The sequence below is a fragment of the Hyperolius riggenbachi genome, chromosome 5 (assembly GCF_040937935.1).
Source record: "Hyperolius riggenbachi isolate aHypRig1 chromosome 5, aHypRig1.pri, whole genome shotgun sequence".
In the NCBI taxonomy this organism is placed as follows: Eukaryota; Metazoa; Chordata; class Amphibia; order Anura; family Hyperoliidae; genus Hyperolius; species Hyperolius riggenbachi.
Genome location: NC_090650.1, coordinates 204,049,584 through 204,075,132, shown reverse-complemented (window position 1 = coordinate 204,075,132; position 25,549 = coordinate 204,049,584). Strand labels below are relative to the sequence as shown.

The following is a 25,549-nucleotide window of genomic DNA, read 5'->3' as shown; positions in this document are numbered from 1 at the left end:
ACACCCCACCTTGCAGTTATTTATTTGTAAAAAAAATGTTTGGAATCATGTATGATTTTCGTTCCACTTCTCATGTGTACACCACTTTGTATTGGTCTTTCACGTGGAATTCCAATACAATTGATTCATGTTTGTGGCAGTAATGTGACAAAATGTGGAAAACTTTAAGGGGGCTGAATACTTTTGTAAACCACTTAATAAATACACTAGATTCTCGGCCAAGATGTCTCTGACCTGCTGCCTAAGTTTAGAACAATCCAGCGAGTGTACAAGGCTTAACCCTGCCACACAGACTTTGCAATAAACTACACACATGGAAGATAAATGATAGTTGTCCTGAAGCCAAGCTTTCCCTAACCCCATTGTGGAATAGCTACAGATGAGCCACGTCCCCACCAAGTTTTACTCTGCCAACCCCCACCCAGGCCAGAAATATTTACAAATGTGTGACACACAGCACCAAAAATGTAATTTCCAACAAACAGCCAGCGAGTAAAAAGGTGTTAATTGGGGAAGTTTGTTAAAGGACAACTGTAATGAGAGGGATATGGAGGCTGTCATATTTATTTAATTTTAAGCAATACCAGTTGCCTGGCTGCCCTCTTGATCCACTGCCTCTAATACTTTAGCCATAGAACCTGAACAAGCATATGCAGATCAGGTGTCTGACATTATTGTCAGATCTGACAAGATTAGCTGCATGCTTGTTTCTGGTGTTATACACTACTGCAGCCAAATAGATCAGCAGGGCTGCCAGGCAACTGGTATTGTTTAAAAGGAAATAAATATGGCAGCCTCCATATTTTCTCACTACAGTTGTCCTTTAATGACCCTTGCTTAAAAGACATATAGAGGTTATAATTACCAATGAATAGCCAATGCAGTGGCTGAAGGAAGGCTCTAGGTGGGCCCTAAGTGGGGTTGAAACCTCTGCATCTATTGCTATATTACTGCCCCACCCTGTCCATTACCTATTTCAGAACTGGAGTTGAAGCCTTCACCGTCACGTCCACCACTATATACTGTGGAAGTGATGAGTAAACTACAGGAGTGACAGCTCAAAAGTGCTGGTCTAATGCTTACTTTACTCATTGGTGAAGCTGTATTTTTATTATTTTATATGAAAATATTCTTATACATGTTTTAAATAAACTACTTTATCTAACTGAACCAGTTCTGCGGGGCACTCTAGTCAGGTAATTTTGTCTCATCAGTTTGGTGCAGCAAGAAATCCCTCGGGTCCAGTGGTTTGTCACTACTAGTTATGTATTGCTGGAATTGCTAGCTGCAAGACTGTGCAGCCACAGTGGTCTGTAGCTGCAAAAAAAAAAAAATAAGTAGAGATCAGCTACGAATTCAACTTTTTAAAAAAGTTTCTGAGCCACCAGTTAGAAAACATCTGGCTACTATTCTTCAGCATTTTTTTTTTAATTTTGAAGCATGTAGTGATGAAGAATTTCCATCTGGAAATTGGCTATTAGAACATTAAAAAAATATTTTAAAATATGAACCAACGCTCTAGGTATGCAGGTTAATACACAAATAAGCATAACCAGAAAAAGTGTTGTTCTACCCTTTATTTTCTCTTTCCCTACCGTTTCTCTTTTTTCTTTCTTTTTACCTTTTTTTTTCTTTTTTTTTTTTTAACCCTCTGATTAGTCTTGTTTCTGTATATACAATTTTATTGTAATGGTGCATGCACACTATGGGTCTTCACTTTTTCCACTAAGTTTAATGCCTTTTGAGCCACCAGCAAGCAAGAAAATGCTCTGAATTATTTTGACAGTACTTTTTCCACCTACTTTTTGGTATTTTTTAAATTGCAGAAAAATACTGAAAAGTTATTTTCAAAAGAAGACGAAAAATGATATCCTAGGAGAAATCTCAGGAGAATAAGTGAATTGGATCGGGACATATATCTGTAACATTGCAGAATAATTCTGTTTGTCAACTCACTGCTCATACAATTCTATAGGGCTGTTCACATCTCTGCATTGTAGTGGGTCGCGTCATTCTAACTTGATGCATGCAGGCTTTGAATTAACGCGTGTGCGGCCAGTGTTCATTTCAGTTCACACACAATATAACATGTAACCAAGCAGCTCGGGGTGACCCAAGACCACTAGGAAAGTATAGGGCACTAAAAGAGACCGGAAAGTCCTCCTACTAAAAAGCAATGCTTGGTGTGATTTGCCTTCTTAAAACAGAAGGTACTTGAACATCTGTGGTTACCCACAATGCACCACTACTGAATATGCAAATTATCTCTTTATGCCCCTGAAGCCAGGCTTACAGCCAGAGCCGCTGATGTATAGGAAACCTTTAGCTTTAAATTTTACAGAGCCACATCAACCCCACATGTAGACAGCCTGTTTCTGACTTTTGGCCCAAATCAGTACATGGCAGGGATTGATATGGCTCTATGGGATAGGGCTTGGACCAGTACAACAGAGTAACCAAGCAGCTCGGGGTGACCCAAACCACTAGAAAGGTATAGCGGACTAAAAGAGACCAAAAAGCCATCCTACTAAAAAGCAATGCTTAGTGTGATTTGCCTTCTTAAAACAGAATGTGCATGTGGCTCGGTAAAATTTAAAGCTAGGAAAGTATAGTTGACTAATGGAACACAGTGCTGTTAGTAAGGGTAATATTGCTGTGCAATGTCTGTGCACAGCAATATTACCGCGCTTTCTTGCATCAGGCTCCATAATCTGAAAAGGCCCTTAAGCATGTTGTCTAATTTCTGTTGAAGCAGACCTGAACTCAGAACTTTTTCTCTGTTCTAAAAAATATGCAACAGCATAATAACCTTTAGGCTTTCTGCGCACTGCATGGGATTCCGAATCCGATTTTTCATCGGTTTTTACATCCGATTCTGATTCCGATTTTTAATTGGTAATGCATGCTGCATTTTTTCCTCCGTTTTTCTGTTGATTGCATTCAGGGAAAATCGGAATTGAAAATCAAAATCGGAATCGCAAAACGGATTTGCAGTGTGCAACAGGGAGCCTAAAAGAGACACTGAAGCCAGTTTAAAAACGGCTTTTTACCTTTTATGTGAGGCATGTTTGCCCCTGCTAAAATGCCACTATCCCGTGGCAGAACGCGGGGTCTTACCCATGGGGCACACTGCAGGGAGCACTTCCGTGAGAGGCAGAGCTTTTGGCTGTAGCTCTGCCTCTACATGCGTCTATCAGAGCTGATTGCTGCCTCTCCCCGCCCCTCTCAGTCTTCAGGGAAGAGGCGGAGATCTGCGGCTGATTGACGTGCATGGAGGCAGAGCTGCAGCACTGGAAACAGTAAAAAAGGGCGCAGGAGGCTAGTGGACAAATCGGGCGCCGCCATTCACTCCCATAATAAATATCGTTTAATGGGCGCCCGATAGGAAAAAAGGGCGCCGAAGAAAAATAACGTTTTAAAAGCGGCGCCCGGAGACTTAATGTTTTATTACTGCTTCTCATGATTACACATTATTTAATGATTTATACATTTTTTAATATTATTTTTAAACGAAAAACAGTACAAAAGGTTTAGGCACCAACAGGGGGTCTTAGGTTTAGGCACCAACAGGGGGTCTTAGGTTTAGGCACCAACAGGGGGTCTTAGGTTTAGGCACAAACAGGGGGGTCTTAGGTTTAGGCACCAACAGGGGGTCTTAGGTTTAGGCACCAACAGGGGTGTCTAGGGGTTAGGGGTAGGTACAGGGAGGGTTACTTAGGCACCAACAGGGGGGGTCTTAGGTTTAGGCATCAACAGGGGGGGTCTAGGGGTTAGGGGTAGGTACAGGGAGGGTTACTTAGTAATTTTTTTTTAAACGTTATTATAAGTTTCACTATTTAAACGAAAGATTAACGTTTTTACAATTGCCAGTTTAATGCACATTATTTAATGATTTATATAACTTTATAAAACATTAATTTTAAACGAAATACAGTACAATACATTTTTAAACGTTATCCATGCTTATCGTTTAAAACCCCGCGCCCTTTTTTCCCAGCGCCCCTTTTTAACGTACGCGCAGCACTGCCTCCATGAGCAGCAAAATCCACGACCAAGAAAGTTGTGGATTTTGCAGGGGGGATTTGGGGGGTAAAGACCCCTCGTTCTGCTGCAGGATAGCGGCGTTTTAGCAGGGGCAAACATGCCTCAGATAAATATAAGGTAAAAAGCCGTTTTTAAACTGGCTTCAGTGTTTCTTTAAACAAAAACGATTTCTTTGTTACACCTGATACAAATCCTAAAATAAATCTGCAATGTTTCTACTTCCTGATTCATGGAAGCAGGCATATTGTTAACATCCTGTGCTTTCAAATGAGCTTATCTGCCTTATCTGCAGTGGCAGTCATGTGACACAGGGGAGAGGCCCAATTACAGCTTGTGATGATTAGACAAAAATGAGGGGGAATTATAAACCAGAGGTGCCCAAACTTTTTTGGCCTATACAGTATCTCTGAATACAGACAGGGTGCATTTCTCTATATTTTCCTTCTGTTCTGTGCAAGAGTTCGGGTCCACTTTAAACACTATTGTGACCTATTTTGTTTAGCTTGATGAAAGGATTTGAAATTGCCGGGAATTATAACTCCTGTATCTCTTTTCTTTGCAGTTTTTCACTTATCCCATAAAATGACCTCCATTGTGCCAGAGAGTTGTCTTCTGATCGTGCTGGGCCTGCTTCTAGGAGGAATAGTATGGGCTGCAGATCACATTGCTTCCTTTACCATGACACCAACAGTATTCTTCTTTTACCTCTTGCCACCTATCGTATTAGATGCTGGATACTTTATGCCAAACAGACTCTTTTTTGGAAATCTTGGAACAATACTTCTTTATGCGGTCATAGGAACAGTCTGGAATGCTGCCACAACTGGACTTTCCCTGTATGGTGTTTACCTCACAGGAATAATGGGTAAGCTGAGCCTCATTGTTTCTGTACTGTTTAATGTATGACAATGTTACAGTATGAGATCATAATGGGAATTCTACGACTAAATAACAGGTAGGTAATACATGCTAAATGGACCACTATTGTAAAAATTGTAAAATTGAAAATACATGTGAACACATACAAATAAGAAGTACATTTCTTCTAGAGTAAAATGAACCATACATTTATTTTCTCCTATGTTGCTGTCACTGATAGTAAGTAGTAGAAATCTGACACAACCAACAGGTTTTGGACTAGTCCATCTCCTCATGGGGGATTCTCAGGGTTTTGATTTTGAAAAGCATTGTATGAATGGCAGTTGCTCTGTTCAACTGCCAAACCAGTGTGCACTGAGCAGGGAGGCTGGCCAGCATCTTTGTACGAATCCTTTTCAGTGATTGCCTTAACAAGAACAAAGGCCATGCTAAGAAATCCCTTTAGAGAGATGGACTAGTCCAAAACCTGTCGGTAATGTCAGATTTCTACTAACTAACTGTAAGTGACAGCAACTTCGGAGAAAATTTATTCATGGCTTATTTTACTCTGGAAGAAATGTACTTCTAATTTGTCCAGTGGCTGGATAGAGTACTGGTTGAGGGCTCTGCCTTTGACATGGAAGACCAGGGTTTGAATCCTTGAGTACCTATTCAGTAAGGCGTTCAAGGCAAGACTCCCTAACACTGCAGGGTGGCATTTTCAGTGCATCCCAGTGGCTGCAGCTCTTGAGTGCTTTGAGTCCGACAGGAGAAAAGTGCTATACAAATGTTTGGATTTGGTTTACATGTACACGTATTCTAAATTTTACAATTTTTGCGATAGTGGTGCTTTAAACATTTCATTGCTAAAACAAAACTTACTCATCATGCAGCTACACAAGTCATATACAGTATATGCCAACTGTAAGCTGTAGCAGGACCAGTGCTACTGCCCTCATAGCGTCCCAGGCCCTGATGTACTAAGCTTTTTTTTAATCTCCCCCTCTGTTACTGTTGTTTGCTACCTAGTTAGTTAATCAGGGACAGCTTATTTTGAATGACCCTTTGCTGGCTGGATATGCTGGCTGGATACCATGTTTATTATATTATATAAATAAGTTAATATATGATGATATAACACGAGCCAGGCTTTGTACACTGGCACCACGATCACTGTTTCTTCTTAGGCTCCTTTTCCATTAGGGCTGTATTGCTCTATTCCCATTGCTATGCATTGGCACAGTATGGGATCTCAGATGCGAATTTGCAGCTGCACTGGTGTGGTGTCCATCTCTGAGATGGAAGCAGCACTCCAATGGAAATGGGGTCATGAGTTTTTGACTAATATGGTGTAAAACCGTAGTCTGATTCAGTGCTATACAGAGGTGTCTCGGTGTACTGACTTAAAAAATCAGACTATTCAAATATCTTGAGGTTAGTACAAAACACTATGTGTCCCATGAGATGATGTTCATGTCCCAAGAGAGGATGTTAGGATATGTGTCCCTAATCTTTTGTTAGGGTGAAGCACTGTATTCTTGCATGTTGAATTATGCATGTTACAGGGTAAGGACACATACAAATACAGGGGATCCTCTGTGAGGTGTATGTGACTGTGCAAAATCATTGCATTTTTCCCCCCAAACTAAAGTCTAATACACACCTTCAATTCTGATGTTTATATAGAACTATAACCTCTATCCTACTTATGTCCTGAAACCTGAGTATTACACTTGGTGCAGTGTGTCCCATTTTTATGTTAGCATAATAAAAGTTATCAATTAGATGTGCCATATAGGACTTTTATCAAATCACTGATACTGTGTATACATTCTCTGTAAATTGCTGCAGAAAATATGTCAGCAATATAAAGAAATTAGTAAATAAGTAAAAATAAATATGGTAATTTGCCACTTGGCCTCTGACAGTCAAGCACACAATCTTATCTTTAAAGGCCTACCGCCCAATAGTTTGTTATAGAGTTGCCTTGGTGCCTTATCTTGTATTTTCAACTGTGTAAAAGCCAGTCTAAAGTGTTTGGCAAACTGATTCTTAAAGAGGAACTCCAGTTTGTCAGATTACAATGTAAGTTGTGTTGCCATATCCATGCTAGTGTTTAGGATGAACTGAGAAATGTGTTCTACTTAACCTCCTGGGCGATAATCCCGAGCTGAGCTCGGGGTATGTCGCTCAGGAGGAGTTCTCAGGCCCTGGTGGGCCGATTTGCATATTTTTTTTTTTTTTTTACACGCAGCTAGCACTTTGCTAGCTGCGTGTAACTTCCGATCGCCGCGACTCACCGCCGATCCGCCGCTCGCCGCCGTGCCGCGCAGCCGCCCCCTCCCCGACCCCTTGCGCAGCCTGGCCAATCAGTGCCAGGCAGCGCTGAGGGGTGGATCGGGACTCCCTCTGATGTCACGACGTCCATGACGTCGGTGACGTCATCCCGCCCGGTCGCCATGGCGACCGGGGAAGCCCAGCAGGAAATCCCGTTCTGAACGGGATTTCCTGCTTACTCTAAACGCCGAAGGTGATCGGAGTGGGTGGGGGGATGCCGCTGCGCAGCGGCTATCATGTAGCAAACCCAGGGCTCGCTACATGATTTCAAAAATAAAAAATTTATAAAAAAAGTGCTGCGCCCCCTCCTGGGCAATCTAATTGTATCGCCCAGAGGGTTAATGAATTACACCCTTACTGATTCAGTCCTACCAATTAATTTGAGCTTTGGCAAAAATGTATGAGGACCTCAGCCTGTGAGGACGAGAGATGGCCCAAGCGATTCATCTGGCGGGAAGTTAGCGCGGATATCAGCTACCCACGTCCTCGGCGGGTAGCAGACACATGGCGTGTTCGATCCGCCTCCTATACTTCGTCCTTGGACTAAACTTTGACCCTCTACATCACAGTCAGCAGACACATGGCAGCCAATCAGGCGGCTGCACTCCCTCCTGGCCCCCTGCCCTCCCCTATAAAAACGCTGCTGCGTCAGCCATGTTCTCACTCTGCTGATCTTGCTATAGTGAGAGGAAGGGAGAGACATTTGGAGATAGGGAAAACATTAGTTAGGCTGTTGGTAGCTTGCTCCTCGCTCAGTCTTGTTGCTGAAAGCACCCCACAAAAAGCTCTTTTGAGAGCTAATATTCTTCTGATCTGTTTTTTTGTGTGTCTGTGTGACCACAGACAGTGCGTTACACAGTGAGTTTGGTCTGTCAGTGTAAAGCAGTACACTACTTACTTTTGCAGAAGTTCGCGTCCGCGGACCCAAGATCTGAGGTCCGAGCCATCTCTGGTGAGGACTGGAGTTGGACATCCGTCCTAGGTGATATTTTCACAATTTACCAATAAAATGTCTTTTAAGCCACTAACAAGAAAATTGAGTACTTTTTTAATTGCAGAGTGCTGAAAGTTATTCTCCTGAGTTTTCTCCTAGAAGATAATTTTTTCATCTTATCTAAAAAGAACTTTTCAGCAATTAGTAATATAAAAAAAATACAAAGTAGGTAAACACATCATATTAAACTTATTTTGGCTTATATTCTTGCACGCTGAGAGCTTTAAAAGAATTTCATTGGTAAGGTTTAAAAATATTTCCTTGGAGAAAACTCAGGAGAAAAGTTAATAGGGCTGTCTCCTAGAAGAAAACTTAGGAGAAAACTGAATTCAATAAGGGCCATTAGCCTAGAAAGGGAAGGGAGAAACGGGCAGACGGATCTTCTAAGCAATGAGTAAACAATGGATCTCTGCTTAGGTCTAAAAGCTCTTACACATGCAAGGCCAGATTTACCATAAGGCACTGTAGGCTTGTGTCTATAGGCACCTGATGATGGAAAGGCGGCTCACTCCCCTCCCCAAGTGCCTTTTTCCCTCTTTACCTTTGCAGAGTCTTGAGCAGAGAGTAAATGAGAGGTTACTCACCCAGCTCTCTGCATTCCACTGACCAGATCTCCCTTCAGCTAATTAGTACTGAGGGTACCTCTGACTACCTAATGCTATGGGGAACCTGTAGCTGCCTATGACGGGCAAGGAAAGTATGGGAGAAGCGAAAGCTGGGCCAGCCAGCACATTTGTGGTGTGGTTCGGTAGGGTTTTGTAGGTTCATGGAGGGCAAAGTCTAGGGTTCCAGGACATCTGTGCCTATAGGTTCCTGTGATGTAAATCCGGGCCTGTACACATGTCCCAACAATCTGCCCAACTAACTTCCAGACTTTCAAGCTTCAAGGTTGCAGAAACTACTTCTAACTGTCGAGTGGACTATGCATTGAGAAAGGTAAAATTCTCCAAAGAGGAGTGCAATCCATAACAGGCCACAGTATATTATTGTATTATACCAGGATAACAAGCTTAAAGCGGACCTGAACTCAGAACTTGCTGTCTGCTCTAAAAGATAAGCAGTAGCATAATAACCTTTACAGAAAAACATTTGTTACAGCTGATAAAAATCCTGCAATAAATCTGCAGTGTGTCTACTTCCTGCTTTCATGGAAGCAGCAGACATTGGGTTAACATCCTGTGTTTACAAATGAGCTGCTCTGCCGAGGCTGCGAGATTACTGAGCTGACACAGCTGAGAGATCAAATTACACTTGTGAATAGTCACAGATGAAGCAGAATTAGGGCTGGTACACACCAAGAGTGCTTCTGAGCGCTTTTAAAAATGCTAGCACTTTGAAAAGTGCTTGGCTAATGTATTTGTATGGGAAGGATCACACCAGAGCGATGTGATTTTTTCCCAAAAGCAGGTCCTGCAGCATTTCTGAGGCAATTCAGCCTCAATGTTAAGCATAGGAAAAGTGGAAAATCACTCTAAAAACACAGTGAGGGCTGGAACCCACAGGAGCGCTTTTGGCAGCGTTTTGGCAGCACTGCGATATGCTAGCAGTTTGCCAAAACGCTGGGCTAATGTTAATGGATGGGGCAACTTCCACAGGAGCGTTTGCGTTTCTCAGAAACGCAAACGCAGGACATGCAGCATTTTGGGAGCGTTAGCGCTTCAATGTAAAGTATTGAACCGCTAGCGGAAACGCTCAGCAAAACCTAAACTGAGCGGTTTTGCTAGCGTTTTGCGGTTCAGCCCACTGTAACAAAATGAAAAATAATTCACAGGACCAATCAGGATAAAAAAGCAAAACGCAAAACGCTAGGCACCCGCTGGGGGAAAAAATACAATGTTGCAAAACACAACCAAAAACGCGCATGAATCTGCTTGCAAACCGCTCAGACAAAACGCTAGCGGTTGCGTTTTGCGTTTGCGGTTTTCAGTGGGTTCCAGGCCTAACAGAGTGATTTTCCAAGCATTTTTTTTGCAAAAGCTGTTCACTTCCAGCTCAAACTGTACAAAAAAATAAAATCTATCTATCCATAACTGATGTCCCCACACGCCTGCTATGTTATCAGGCACCACCAGGCGCTGAAATTACCATGTATTGCTGCTAATTGTGGCTTTTAACATTGCCCCCTATGGCGGCGTCCTTTTTAACAGGGAGCCACCAGCACCCTTTTCACATGCTTGGGCATTCACCAACTGTCAGCTCCTACCCTGTGAAGGAGGGCTTACACTTCTGTTGTGCGTCTGTAGACTAGTAAAGTGATCTACTTTGGTGCTGTTGGTCTTTGCAAAAAAAAAAAAAAAAATGAAAATCCGACTCATCTTTCCTGCTTGCTCTTAGCCCCATCTACACCATACAATTTTTTGTCCGTTTCGATTCGATTCATTGATTTGATTCGATTCAATCCCACATTGTTTTGCACTGGCAAATTGAATCAAATCAAATCCCGATCGGACATGTCGGATTGAATCGAATCGAATCAATGAATGGAATCGAATTGAATCAGACAAAAAATTGTAAAGTGTAGATGGGGCTTAATGCTGGGAATACACAGTTCTTTTTTGCCGTTAGATTCCTCCGCTCTATCGTTTCTCCGCTCGATTCGGCAGGCGATTCTCTTATCTTCCGCTCAGGGCCGGATTTCTGGCAAGGCCACATAGGCCATGGCCTAGGGCACCAGAAATTTAGGGGCGGCTCAGTGACAGCCAGTAAAGCTATTCTATGCAGCCATCCCTATCTACAAGGACAGTTAAAGCTGTCTACAAGGACAGCTTTAACCTTTTAACTATCTGTCCTGTACTTGTGTCATCCCTGCAAGACCTGTAAGCTCTATCCTGCAGGTACATATCAGCCTAACTCTCATGCTGTCACAATGGGTCCATCATTAAAGAGATGGCAAACATAACATAAAAGTTCTTAAAGAAAATCTGTATGAAAAAAGTTCCCCTGGGGGTACTCACCTCGGGTGGGGGAAGCCTCCGGGTCCTATCGAGGCTTTCCCCATCCTCCTGCGTCCCACTGTGGCGGCGATAAAGCTCCCCGAACAGCGGGGATGTAAATATTTACCTTCCCGGCTCCAGCACATGCGCAGTATCGGCTCTCCGATCGCTGTTGGGCCGCTCTACTGCGCAGGCGCAGGAGACTTGTGCCTGCGCAGTAGAGTGGACCCGATGAAGATCGGCTATTTTCGCCTATCTCCGTGGGAAGAGCAAAACAGCGCCTCCGCTGGAGCCAGAAAAGGTAAATATTGTACAGCCTGACAAATTGTCGGCTGTACATTTCGTGCACTGCAGCGAGTCCAACGTGGGACACAGGAGGACAGGGTAATCCTCGATAGGGTCCAGAGGTTTCCCCCTACTGAGGTGAGTACCCCCCAGGGGAACTTTTTCATTACAGAATCTCTTTAAGAAAAACATAACTTATAATCTATATGCATATTACTAAAATAGTTATTGTCTGCGACATCCAATGATGGAAAGTAAGTAGAATTCTCATTGGGGCACACAGAGAGAACAACCATATAGACGGTATAGTTGGCCTTGGGCGGTAAAAAGTACAAATCCGGCCCTGCTTCCGCTCGTTTTTCTTACCTTTTTCCATTGTGGTCAATGCGGAAACGAGCGGTGAAACGATCAGGCCGGAGATCAGACGTATCGGAAATTATCTATCAAGCCATCTAAATGGCTCAAAAACGAACCGTGTATTCCCAGCATTAGACAGCACTCTGTCACAGCCCCCTGGTCTGACCTGTGTCCTTCCTGAGAGCTTGAACTCCAAACTTCACTGCTGCTGCCACCTGGCTCAAAATAGAAACAGTCATGCATAAATGACAAAAGTATACCACAATGTTTCAACTTTCTTATTTTCTCTCTTCCTCCACTCTCTTGTGCCTTTTTCCTATACTCCTCCCTGCATGACCATCCTCTTTCCCCTCCAGTGTTTTCTTTGCAATATCTTCTTCTGTGTATTTTTTTCCAACTCTGCCACTTTATTAAACTCTCTTTTCTTTTAATTATTTCCTCCTTTTCTCCTTTGCTGACACTTTTTCTTATTTACTTATTCAACCTTTTCACACCTCTTCAATTTTATGTCCCTGCACAACCCCTCCCTTTTCTCACTTCTCTCTCCCTCTACCCCCCCCCCCCACACACACACACACACATTCTCTTTCTCTGCCCCCCCAAACTCCCCCCCCCCTTCTGCCCGCGCTACACCTATTTTCGGGGGTGTAACTAGACTTGATAGGGCCCCCTGCAAAAATATTAGCACGTGGCCCCCTTTGTCCCTGAACACCATGGGATTGGGAGCCAACGACTGGCAGCAGAGAGTGTTCTACTCTGAAGCAGCCTCTGGAAGCAGGAAACAATTACACACGCTCCTGCACATGGTTTTCGTGAATGAATTGGGAGGTTTCTTTGCTAATTGGCTGCACTTTTGGTTAGAGAAAGGGAGTGGAGGGGCCCCTAAAGCCTCTGGGCCCCCCTGCAAGGCAGATGTTACAGGGGTGATTGCTACGCCCATGCCTATTTTCTTGCTTTCATTCTCCTTCCTTGAGTGCAGTCTTTCAGGGCTAACATTTATATGCTTCTACCATCTTGGTATTTTTGCTGAGGCATTTTTTCCATGTTCTCATTCAAGACACAACCATACTCCTGATAACACTTCTCTCTCATGTGTCAGATAACAGCTTTCTATTGGCAAGTTGATGCTTATATGTTCCATATCTATACAGGCAGTCCCCTACTTACACACGACTCGAGTAAAATCAAAATGGTCTCAAAGTACAAACTATAGAGTACTATTTTTATATTACGTATTTTTGTTGTTACGTGTTACAGTATTAAATAGACTGTTGTAAGTAGTTTAAAGTGATCCTTAAAGAGACACTGAAGCGAGACTAAATCTCGCTTCAGGTCTTATATATAGCAGGGGCACGTGTGCCCCTGCTAAAACGCCGCTATCCCGCGGCTTAACGGGGGTCCCTTCACCCCCAACCCACCCCCCGCAAAAGTTGGTCGTAAAATGGTCGCTGGTAATCTTCTTCCTGGAGGCAGGGCTAACGGCTGCAGCCCTGCCTCCCAGCGCGTCTATCAGACGCGCATCGCCGCCTCTCCCCCGCCCCTCTCAGTGAAGGAAGACTGAGAGGGGCGGGGGAGAGGCGGAGATACGCGTCTGACAGACGCGCATGGGGCAGGGCTGCGGCGGTTAGCCCTGCCCCAACCAGGAAGCGCTCCCCCGCTGCACGGAGGGGGTTTGGGGGGACAGGGACCCCCGTAAAGCCGCGCTATAGTGGCGTTTTAGCAGGGGCACGCATGCCCCTGCTAGCTATGAGGTCTGAAGCGAGATCTATTCTCGCTTCAGACTCTCTTTAAGTCAACTATAAAAAATGAGATTTACTCACCTGGGGCTTACCTCAGCCCCCAGCAGCCGATCGGTGCCCTTGCAGCCCCGTTCTGACGCTCCAGGAGGCCGCAATAGCAGAATAGGGGGCGATATACAGGCTGGGAACGCGAAGAATCACTCGCGTTCCCATGCCTGTCTGCCATTGATGGCCAAACCAGAAGTGTTCGCCGGCGGGTCCTGGAGCGTCAGAGCGGGGCTGCGAGGGCACCGATCGGCTGCTGGGGGCTGAGGGAAGCCCCAGGTGAGTATATCTCATTTTTTATAGTTGACTTAAGGTTCACTTTAAAAGAAATTAAAAGCATGTTAAAAACAACTAAAATATATTGTTTATACTATAAGTCCAAATTTAGAGTTTTCCGAATGTAAATCAATTATCCATGTTTCCCTATTTATTACACATGACTCAGCTTACAAACAAATTTAACTTACAAACAAATATAGCCTGTCTTTAAAGGAAATCAGAGACTTCAGAAAGTAAAGATTTCATACTTACCCTGTAACGATTGTGGAATAACTCCGTGGTCAGCGCACAGGATGTGCGCTGACACTGCAGAAATCCTCCACAAACGTCTGAATAACAGAACCCAGCTTTGGTGCAAGGCACCTGTAGAGGGGAATTCCCACCGGCAGATGGAGCTGTGGAGTGCAGAGGAATAAACCCTCTACACTGCCACAGATGCCAGATAGGGATTGTACGAGGGGAAGCAATACAGGGCAAGATAGCCCCTAGTGAGAGAGAGTGAGCACAGGGACAGAATGTATGTATGTCCACCAATCTAGTCGCCACCTAGCGACGGTGAACACACAACAGCGAAGACCAAGTGGGAAAGCAATCGCAAGAATGGCGATTGCTAATAGCGACACAAGACTGAGTAAAGACAGAGCATAGGTGTAGAAGAAAGACACAGCAAACAATAATGAACAGAACGCCAAGGAAAATAACAAACGCACTCGCTAAACACGGTCGCCACTAGAGAAGTGCAATAGCGACAAAACACGTTAATGGTGCTGTCTCCGCATGAGAATCGCAACAGAGACAAAAACGCGCCAACCCTGACTAACAAAAGAACACAGAAAACACAAACAAACATATAACAGAAACGCTTGCTAATCGGTTGCCTTACCTCAGGCAACAGCAAGCGTTTGCTCCAGACCGACAGACAAACATACAACAGGAACAGGTCAGATAGGATCCACCACTCTTCCGCAAGAGCGAGTGCGATCCGTACACGGGAACAGGGTAGAACGGATCCACTGCTCTTCCGCAAGAGCGAGTGCGATCCGCACAACAAGACAGACAGAAGGAATAGCCAGCAGCAACCGCAGCTCCGGCTACACTCCTAGACAGAATACAGAGAGATCCACCGCCTCTAACGCTAGGGCGAATGCAATCCAAAAAGACAGGGCGATTTTCTGTCAGCCGCCGCTGGTGACAGAACAATCGCAACAGAAAGACAAAACAATTCACTACCGCCAACCGCTGTCGACAGTGCGATCGCAAGGACAAGACTAGACAGAATAGGCAGTACAAATATAACACAAACCTGACTGCACTAAATAGGAATGCAAGGAGCGCTCCCCAAGGGTAACTACTCTAAGCTAGCAATAATAGCCTATGGTGAGCAGAGAGCTGAGACTCCAGGTAAGTTAGCAGGAACAAACCTTCATGACCAGCAGGGAATTCTGGGAGGAAATGGTATTTATACTGCAAGCCATCAAAGGAAGCAGCTAAGCAATTTGCATGACAAGTGGATGCAAATTCCTCACCAGAACAGCAGCTCTGAAACTCGCAGAGTGAAGACAGGTCTCTTTTCCAGAGACCTGCAGCACTCAGACCTAAAAAATGGTCAAAAAGCTGTCTGCCTGTGCAGACAGCAGAGCAGATCATTACATACCCGTGGCTGAGTCCCACCACTGTGGGAGGATGTGTTTATGGGGCGGGAGGAAGCCCCGGTTAAGTATTAAATCTTTACTTTCTGAAGTCTCTGGTACACTTTAAGTAAAGGACCGCCTGTAATCCATTGGAGATGGGGAGCTCACACCAACCCCTTTGGTAGGTACTGGTTAGCCTAATGGACAAAAAGGACACTTATATACCGGTACCTTTGTAGCACTGGATGCAGTAGACAGGAGGTTTGTGTACTTTGTTTTGAAATTTGGTATGTAGAGCAGACCTTTCTGGCCTTTTTACTGATTGCCAACCCCCTAGACTCCTTACTGATTCTGTTTTCTGATGCTGCAAATGTAACAGATTTTAAGAGATAAAAAAATAAACTAAAGTCTAATTCTGGATGTTTTCCTAAAGGGAAACTAGACATTGGGGTTCTGGACTTTCTTCTGTTTGGGAGCCTGATTGCTGCAGTGGACCCAGTCGCAGTTCTGGCCGTGTTTGAGGAAGTTCATGTCAATGATGTCCTCTTTATCATTGTATTTGGGGAATCGCTCCTGAATGATGCAGTTACTGTGGTAAGTGTTTTTTTTTTTTTTTGTAACACTGTTTTTATTAAAGGCAAATCGTCTCTTACAAACATTAGAAAAATCAGCATATAACTGTATAGTAGCTGTAAGATACAAGTTATTTCCAAAATACCAGTAAATGAGAGTTCTTGAATTGTGTTAGTCACATCTAGTTGCATATTTTATCTTTATCCAATATCTATACTGGTATTCAGAGTTTGCTTAATATAATGAAAGTGATAGAAGGAAAACAACATAACTTTATAAGAGCTTATATATTTGGTCTGTTCATCTAGGTGGAGAGCGGTATTGTATATATGGTTTAATCTGTGTCCTACAAAAGGAGTAAAGTAGGCACATTGCCAATAAAAGGTAGATTTTCTAAACAGATTTGGTTGCGTTATTATTTAAGACCCTTTTTTTTAAAGAAATTTTCCTGGTTGTGTCGTAAGGAGTCAAGGGGGAGTATAGTTGAGGAAATAAGTGTCCCACGGATCCCATATTTGTTGGAATCTCTCCTCTGTATCTCTTAACATAGCTGTGAGATATTCCATAGTCTTAGTCCATTTGATTTTTGCTATAACAGTAGAGATCGTGGGAGACAGGGAGTTACGCCAGTTGGTTGCTATTGACAGTCTAGTGGCGGTAAGAATATGTGTGACCAGTCTCATATTATTCTTCTTTAGTCGCGAGATTGGTTTACCTAAGACCATATGAATAGGATCAAGGGGAATCCTAACGTCTAATATTTTGGAAATCAGAGATTGGATTTCAACCCACAGTGGCTGGATCATTGGGCATGACCAGAAAATATGCTCGAGGGAGCCTATATGGCCGCAATCCCTCCAACATTGATTGGATATTTCTGGATATATTTTTGATAGTACTTCCGGTGTTCTATACCATCGGAAAAGCAATTTATATAGGTTTTCCTTTGTTTGTGTACATATGGATGTATGTTTGGCATTTTCCCATATTGAGGTCCAGCTTTCCCAATCTATAGATTGCCCAATGGCCTGTTCCCATTTTTCCATATAAGAGTGTTTAAGTCTAGTAGCACCAGAATTATCTAAAAGCAAGCCATAAATTGTTGATATAAGACCTTTTTGATGACCTTTGAAATCGCATAGTCGTTCAAACGGGGTATGTGTAGGCAGGGGGTGTATTCCCTTAGTATAATTCCTAAGGAAATGAGTGATTTGGTTATATTCCATGGTTAGTTGCGGTGTAAAAGTTATTTTTTCCTCTAGCTCATTTTTGGTAAGAATTTTTTTAGTTAATGCATTTGACCAGTTGTGGAGATTGGTGTATTTAAAGTTATACCATCTACCCATAAATCCCTCAGTCATACCTGGGGTGAAAGCAGGGTTTCCCAGCACAGGGTATAGAGGAGAGGCCGAAGATCTAAGATTAGCCTTTAGAACTGTAGAACGCCATATCTGAAGAGTAAACTTGACCGTTGGGAGAAGTTTAATTTGAGGTAGCTTGGGGGGAAATCGAGACCATATCAAGGACGCCAGTGAAATTGGGTATATACTTAATGCTTCAATGAGACCCCATTTGGTGAATACTTTCAAGTCCGACCATTCAGGAAGTTGGCGTAATTGAGCAGCTTTATAGTATAGCTTCAAGTGGGGTAAACCTAGTCCCCCATATTCTCTTGATGCTGATAACACAGAAGAGTGGACTCTTGGTCTAGCGTTATTCCACACAAATTTAAGGAATGCTCGTTGTAAAATTTTAAATTGTAATGGGGGGACCTGAATAGGAAGTGTCTCGAATAGATATAATAAACGCGGGAGTATGTTCATTTTCAATGAGTAAATCCTACCTATCCACGAGATTTTATAAACCGACCATTTCTTAAGGTCTTGTAGAATAGACTGGATTAGGGAGGGGAAATTAGCTTTATATAAAGTATTGTATGTGGGTGTCAGCTGGATACCTAAATATTTAATGGAATGTGTCCTCCATTTATAAGAAAAGGATTGTTTTAACAGCTCGATTAGATTGATAGCTTTCCTTGTGTTGTCTCCTGCCTGTCGGCCTAATATAAACCCCACTTGATCGTTATTAACCAAAGATATGAGGATTGGGTTCAATCGATTTGCTAGGACTTTTGTTATAATCTTTAGGTCAGAATTAAGAAGAGAGATAGGTCTATAATTTTGTGGAAGTTGTGGATCCTTCCCTTCCTTGGGTATCATAGTGATTAATGAATTGAGAAATGTCTGAGGTGCTAGGTTCCCAGTCATAAGTTTATTGGCTAATTTAGTTATGTATGGAATAAGTATAGATTGGAATTTTTTGTAGTAAGAGTATGGTAGGCCGTCAGGGCCAGGTGCCTTCGTAGAAGGTAGGTGTTTGATTACCTCTAGAATTTCTTCACTGGTTATTGGAGCATTAAGTATTTTGATATGATCTTCTGATAGGTAGGGCATAGATAACTGGTCAAGAAACGCGTCAACTTTAGATATATGCTCAGAAAGGCCAGACTTCTGTGGTAGGTTGTATAAGTTTTTGTAGTAGTCTGTAAAAATTTGGGCTACTTTTTGCGGATGGTATTGTATTGTTCCATGAGGATCTTTCATGGAATGAATATAACCTTGGGAAGATTTTGGGTTTAGTTTTCGAGCAAGGATTGTGTGTGGTTTGTTCCCCCTTTCATAAAAAAGTTGTCTGGTCCATCTTAAGCTTTTCTCTAGTTGTGTACACTGTTTGAATTTCTTGCTTAAGGGCCTGAATTGCAGAGTGGTTTGCTCGGTTTGGGGTGGATTTGTATAAATTTTGGGCTAGGTGTAATTAGGTGTCTAGGTGTAATTTTGATAGTTTAAGGGAGGACATTTTTTTACGTTTGGTGCCTTCTGATATAAATAGCCCCCTAATAAAGGCTTTGTGTGCCTCCCAGACCACCCCAAAAGAAGAGACCGAATCAGAATTAATTGTAAAATAAGATTGCAATTCATCCGTAAGTTTAAGCCGAATTTCTTTATCTTGTAACAGGGTTTCATTTAGCCTCCAAAAATGTGGCTTATGGGCATAAGAATATAGATCAATATCCGTGATAACAGCTTGGTGATCTGTCCAAGCAATTGGGAGTATTTCAGCATTTTTAAGTAAAGGTAGAATCACAGATGTGGAAAAAAATAATCCAATCGGGAATGGGATGCATGGGGGGGAGAGAAAAAAGTATATTCAATGGTAGTGGGGTTGGATATCCTCCATAGATCCAGTAGTTTGTACTGTCTTAAGAGAACTCTAAACTTACGAGAGTTGCGACTATGTGTGGCTGTTGTGGTGGTGCTAGGTGGGGTATAGCGATCTTTGACGTTGGAAACTGCCAGGTTAAAATCCCCTCCCATCAGCAGGGTCCCTTTAATATTTTTGTATATTTTTCTAAAGAATGATGTTAGAAAGGATATCTGGTTCTGGTTGGGGACATAAACGTTAACCAGAGTAATATCCTTGCCTGCCAGATTGCCTATAAGGATTAGGTAATGGCCATTAGGGTCAGTTATAGTTTTAGTAACCTGTAAAGGAAAGTCTTTTTTATGTATTATGGCCACTCCCGCTTTCTTTGCAGGACCAGAGGCCAAATACACCCCAGAATACAGTTTATTATATAAACGTATTTGATCTGTTTTGCGTAGGTGAGTTTCTTGAATGAAAGCCAAGTCGATATTTAACCTTTTCAAATCTTTAAATAGAGAGAATCGCTTCTGGGGTGTATTTAGACCTTTGGAATTCAATGTCATGAAATTAACCATTTTCGGTATAGGAGCGAATTGGCATAGATAGTTTGTGAACAGACCATAGTAACCTTGGTTAAACAATAGGATAGAGAAAGGAAAGAAAGATTAATAAGAACATTATAGAAAATCAAAACAGATTCGTGGAATGTACATTGAGTATGTAGCTGGAGTAGTTTACACCATTTATCCAAAGGTGAGCCATAGGTAATCCAATGGCAAAACATACGGGCAACATAAAACTGTTGCCAACGTGGATACCGTCCCGAGTTGACTGGATGTCGCAACAGCCAGGCAAGGGGGGTCTCCCGAGGGTACATGTAGAGTCCCAAGAATATTAACATAAAAACAAATATGTTCGCAAACATTTTACGTGTCATTGAATCAGAATCAGAATCAGAATCATTTTATTTCGCCAAGCATGACTGGGTCACGCCCGGAATTGGATTTGGCACAATGGAGCGGTACATAGAGAGAAAGGCAGGAAAATTGTCAGAATAACAGTAAAACATACACAAATCAGAATAACAGTAAAACATACGCAAATATACAAACAGCATCAGATATACATATAGCTCTGAATACTGTCGAGATTTCCATATGCCGGAGTAACGTTTTTCTGATAAACTGAACTGTACATGATCAAATAGGAATAAAATCTAATATTTCCTTCCCCTAAGGTACAGAAGACAAAGACTTTTTAATGTATGGTGATTGTAGGTTAATATATACATTGATCATTGAGAAAGGCAGAGCATATTTTCATATGGCGATATAATATTGCCAAGTAATACTGAATTGCACAGTATGTGTCCCTCTAGAAAGATTAGTTGGGAATAACAGGCAGTCAGCTGAGTGCTATTTGCAATAGGTAATCTCATTCACCTTACTTGAACAATGGAAGCAGACAAGTACCTTGTTTGACCAAACAATTGCCGAACAAGAAGAGTCTTAGGACAATGAAAGAGACAGACCAGACCTTAACTAGCTTTTGTCGGTAAATGAACCAGTTTTTGTAAACAATGGCTCAGACCTGGCTGTAGTTAATGCATAGAAGCCTTGGATGGGGGTTGTTTTCCTTTCACAATGTATGTGTTTCCAAAGTTCAGACACAAAAACAAAGCTTGGGAAATATATTGACTGTGCTGTCAGCAATAGTTCATATTAAAAAGCATAAAGTTATATTACAATTCCCCATCTAGGTTAAGAAAACAGACAGCACATGTATGCATCATTGCATAACAATTAAGAATGAATATAAAAAAAAAAGGTTATGGCATTGTATATGTATTAATATAAAGATTATTTGAATGAATATATCCAGGATGATATAGAGATGCTATATGTTTACCAGTGTTGTATGTTAAACAATAATGTTAGAGATATAAAACCCTGCTAACAAGCACAATGTGTTATAATGAGAGATCCATGGTGGTTTTAAGCATGCCAATGATTTTTGGATCAAATCCAATCTATCTTAAATATGGTAGAAAAGGTCACTGTATAATAAATAATAACCAGTGATTCCAGCAAAGTCAGCTATCCATAGAGGAATTATAACATTGATTTATTCACTGTTGGGTTATAATAAAACATGATTTTTGTTTTTAGTTTGCCAAATATCCCAGTAAGTCTGTGATTAGTTAGCCAACAGCACCTACAAAGGGTGAAAGCCAGTATTACACTTGGGTTAAAGATTAGTCACAGAAAGCTCCCATTGGTCACTCCCACTGCCCAGTGATAGGCTAGAAGATTTAATCTCCTGGGCAGGACCATAGGTAGTGAGGGGAATAAGATGAGAGGGGTCATTCAATGAGAGAGGATCAGACCATCAGGAGATCTGAGCAGACCAGGACATAGAGGATTCATGCCATCTGAACACAGCCACGCCTAAGAGGAACACGCCCAGAGGCCATCTTGGTGACTATACTTGAACCCAGTTCTGATTTTCTTGTTAGTTAGACGGCTTATTACAGCGCAGAATATCTGAACATATGATGTATTGATTGAATTTCATTGGTTGATATTTTAAAAAGGGGTGAGCTTTTCCAAAGTTGCAAGTTGGAAACAACTCACCTAAGTTCTACCATATGTTCATTGATAACTGGCTGTTTAACTCAGTCTTGAATAAAAACTAGACCTTTCAAGCTACCTCCTCTAGATATTTTGATACTTTGCCGCAGCATGTGCAAGCCACACCTAGCCAAGTTTAGGACGACTCAATAGATATTTTATTCCAAAATTATATGTATTTTACCCGCCTGCTCTGTGTAGTAACACAGGCCAGCGGAGGTTAAAGTGTAGACAGAGGGAAAATTCCTGTCATTTATAGTTGATTGCATAGCGATTGTGGGGCATCGCCCAGTCGTCAGATCCACTGAGTCATCCTAAATTTGTTATATTGAATGGTATAGCTGACATCAGCCAGTTTATTTTGGATAGCGCATTTTGATTTTGGACTGCGAAATTTTGATTTTTGATAGCCACCATTTTGTTTTTGATAGCCACCATTTTGTTTGCGATAGCAGCCATTTTGATTTTTGATAGCAGCCATTTTGATTTTGATAACAGCCATTTTGTTTTCGTTCAAGTCATCCATTTTGTCTCCAGACACCCTGTGGTAAATTGAGTAACAGGGCCGACGGCCATATTTGAGGAGTCACATCTATGCATTGTATTTGAATTGACTGCTGAATGGTTTAAGCCTTTTGTATTTGGTGATTAAGTATAATAACATTTTGATGTTTTACTGAAATTATTATCCAGCTCATTGCTTATTATAAGAATGACCTTATGAGTTTTGTTATATATCAAAAGTGCAATTTTATATTGTTTTGATATTGTAATATTTATTCGATATTAAATTGATATTTTTATAAATTGGTCTACGTTTATTTACATGTTTAAACCAGTACTGTAAAACCTCGAAAAACGAGCTCACACAGTTAGGCGTATGTTTGTATTTTAGCTCCTCCTATTTTCCCAGGAGCATTACATTTACATTTTTGATTTTATATTTATTTTTAAACAAGTTATACAAACATTGAGAAAACACCCGACAATACATCTTTCAGAACCGCACTGCTGAAGACTACCGCTCCTATGCAGGTGTTAGGGCGCTGATAGAGGGTGGTAGAATGTTAAGGGAACCGTATCAGGTAAAGCTCCTTCCCGCCACATTTAGATAAAATCTTAATTAGGGGCAAATAAACAACAAGAGGAGCCCCGCTAGTCCAGGTGGAGCCAAATGTAGACAGTATGAAACTTAATCGAAGTCGGGAAGTAGAAAGTGATCGTAGGAAGTGGAAAAACCATAGAAACCAGGTTGTCTCGAAGTGTTTAAGGATCGCAGTGATCGGAAAACAACTTCAGGCTGGGTGATCGTCCATATTCTCTGATCTATCTGGAAACGTGATGCTTCGTATCGGTTGTTTAGTCCATTCAGATATGTGGCGAATTTTTCTCGGAGGAGAGGACGTTAGCGCTCGGTGGGTCGGTGAGATGGAGGTGTTAGGGAATTTGAGGCCAAGCTGTTTAAGAAACATCGGTGCATCATCTAAATCAGTTAGTGTCAGTATCAGACCCTGTTTGTTCACAATCAAGCGAAAGGGGAAGCCCCATTTGTATGAGATGCCAGCATCCCTAAGAAGCTGTGTGACAGGTTTAAGTTGCCTGCGTTTTGTAAGAGTGATTAAGGAAAGGTCATTATAGATAGCAATCTCATCTCCTTTAAATGCAATATTAGTAGTGTTCCGTAGAGCTTTAAATAGGGCCTCTTTTGCTTCATAATAATGTAACTTAGCAATGATGTCCTTAGGTGTTTTTGAGCCTGGTTTTCTCTCCCCCAGGGACCTATGAGCTCTATCTATTCTCCACATCTCTTCTGGTAAATCAGACACAATAGTATGAAACAGTTCTTTCAGGTATGGAACGATATGTTCATTTTTCAGAGACATTGAGACCCCCTTTATGCGAACATTCTGCCTTCTCTCCCTATTTTCCATATCTTCCTGAGATAAACGCATTGATTTTATGTCAGATATCATGAGTTGTTGTTCTTCCACCATGTCTGCCTGCTTTATGGCCAGGGCTTCTACCCTTTCTTCCAGCAAGTGTGTGCGCTCCCCTAGGCCTGCCATATCAGCGCGCAGTTCCCCCACAGCAGCCATAATGACTTTTTGTAAGGAGTCTTGTAGGCTGTGGTAGTGTTTTTCAAGAGTTAGTTCGAGAAATGCAGCCGTTAATGGCTGCGCGCTGTCTCCTGCACTTGCCTGGTCAGAAGGGGGAGCGTCCGTCTGGTCAGCGCCATCTTGGGTGGAGGAGGGGCGCAGAAATTTATCCATGGCGCCCGCTGTGCTGAAGGTTTTGGGGCCCCCTTTGGTCGCCATTCCGTCCTGGGGTGTGTGCGGAGGCTAGATCCAGCGAAACCGCCGGTCTCTTATGCGGCTGGAGCGGAGGAGGCTGCGGAAGTTTGTGGCGGTGAGCGGAGCTTTCCTCTCAAGCGGCCATCTTGGGTAGCTCGCGCATGCGCCCTCTACTGTGGTAAGTGTTTTACATTTACTTCAATCATTTGTCACTGAGCAGGACATTGATGTCTTTATAATCAGTCAATAATATTAAAGAGGAACTGTAGTTAATATTATATATATATAGATAGATAGATAGATAGATAGATAGATAGATAGATAGATAGATATACTGTATATATTGTATTGTAAATTATTTAGTCAGTGTTTGCCTGTTGTAAAATCTTTCCTCACTCTGATTCACAAACTTAAATTTATGACAGCTCTGAGGGAATGTTGTTTTTTTTGGGGGGGGGGGGGGGGGGTTCCCCTGAAGCCAGTGAATAATGCTGTTGATGTAATTCTGCATAGCTAAACAGCCTAGGCTAAGGATCTCTGAGAGTATGGGACTACACACCAATATTTGGTAGTGTTTCTGATGCTGAAACCAGGAAAATTACTATAAAAGTTGATATCCCAAATAATGTTCTGCATTTTACAATATGTCACCACAGTGTCTCTTTAAGAGCTTTGTTTAAAAAGAAGGCTTATCAGTCAGTCCTAGTCGGAACAGGCAAGTGACTTCGCTCATACCTCAAACATACCAGGGATATGTGATGCTGCAGACTGGTGTTGTACTTTATTCTTTACAAAAGCATTCCCTGGAAAGGATCTATACAAAATACCAGCCAGTCTCCCTACACGCTTGCAAACTATTTTGTCAGTTGGACTGAGTAACAACTTTTCAGTAAGTGCTTTTAAAAATAAACCCCAAGAATCCCCTATGAGGAGATAACTATATATCTATAATCTGTCAATTCTGTTAGAGTTTTACAACCTTTTTACTCTGGAACAAATGTACATTTTGTACATATGCAATCATATGTATTTTAAATTGTACAATGTTTCGCGATAGTGGGCCTTTAAGCAGGGCCGGATTTACCATAGGGCATTGTAGGCATGTGCCTACAGGTGCCCGATAATGGAAAGGTGGCTCACTCCCCTTCCCTAGTGCCTCCCTCCTTCCTCAATGCTCTCGGCATTCTACTGACAAGATCTCCCTTCAGTCGGGGGCTACTTAAAGGATACCCAAAGTGACGTGTGACATGATGAGCTAGACATGGGGATGTACAGTGCCTAGCACACAAATAACTATGCTGTGTTCCTTTTTTTCTTTCTCTGCCTGAAAGAGTTAAATATCAGGTATG

At 42.2% G+C, this 25,549-nt stretch overlaps 1 protein-coding gene across 2 annotated transcripts in view; it reads left to right on the top strand.

Moving 5' to 3' along the window:
- The window catches only part of SLC9A3 (solute carrier family 9 member A3), a 178,622-nt gene that overhangs the window by 61,660 nt on the left and 91,413 nt on the right, over nucleotides 1–25,549 (top strand). For both annotated transcript variants that reach the window (XM_068236599.1, XM_068236598.1), the window contains exons 2-3: nucleotides 4,607–4,909; nucleotides 15,936–16,096. In XM_068236599.1, coding sequence (XP_068092700.1) covers nucleotides 4,627–4,909; nucleotides 15,936–16,096 — 444 coding nt within the window. In that variant the 5' untranslated portion in view covers nucleotides 4,607–4,626. The remainder of the gene's footprint in view (nucleotides 1–4,606; nucleotides 4,910–15,935; nucleotides 16,097–25,549) is intronic.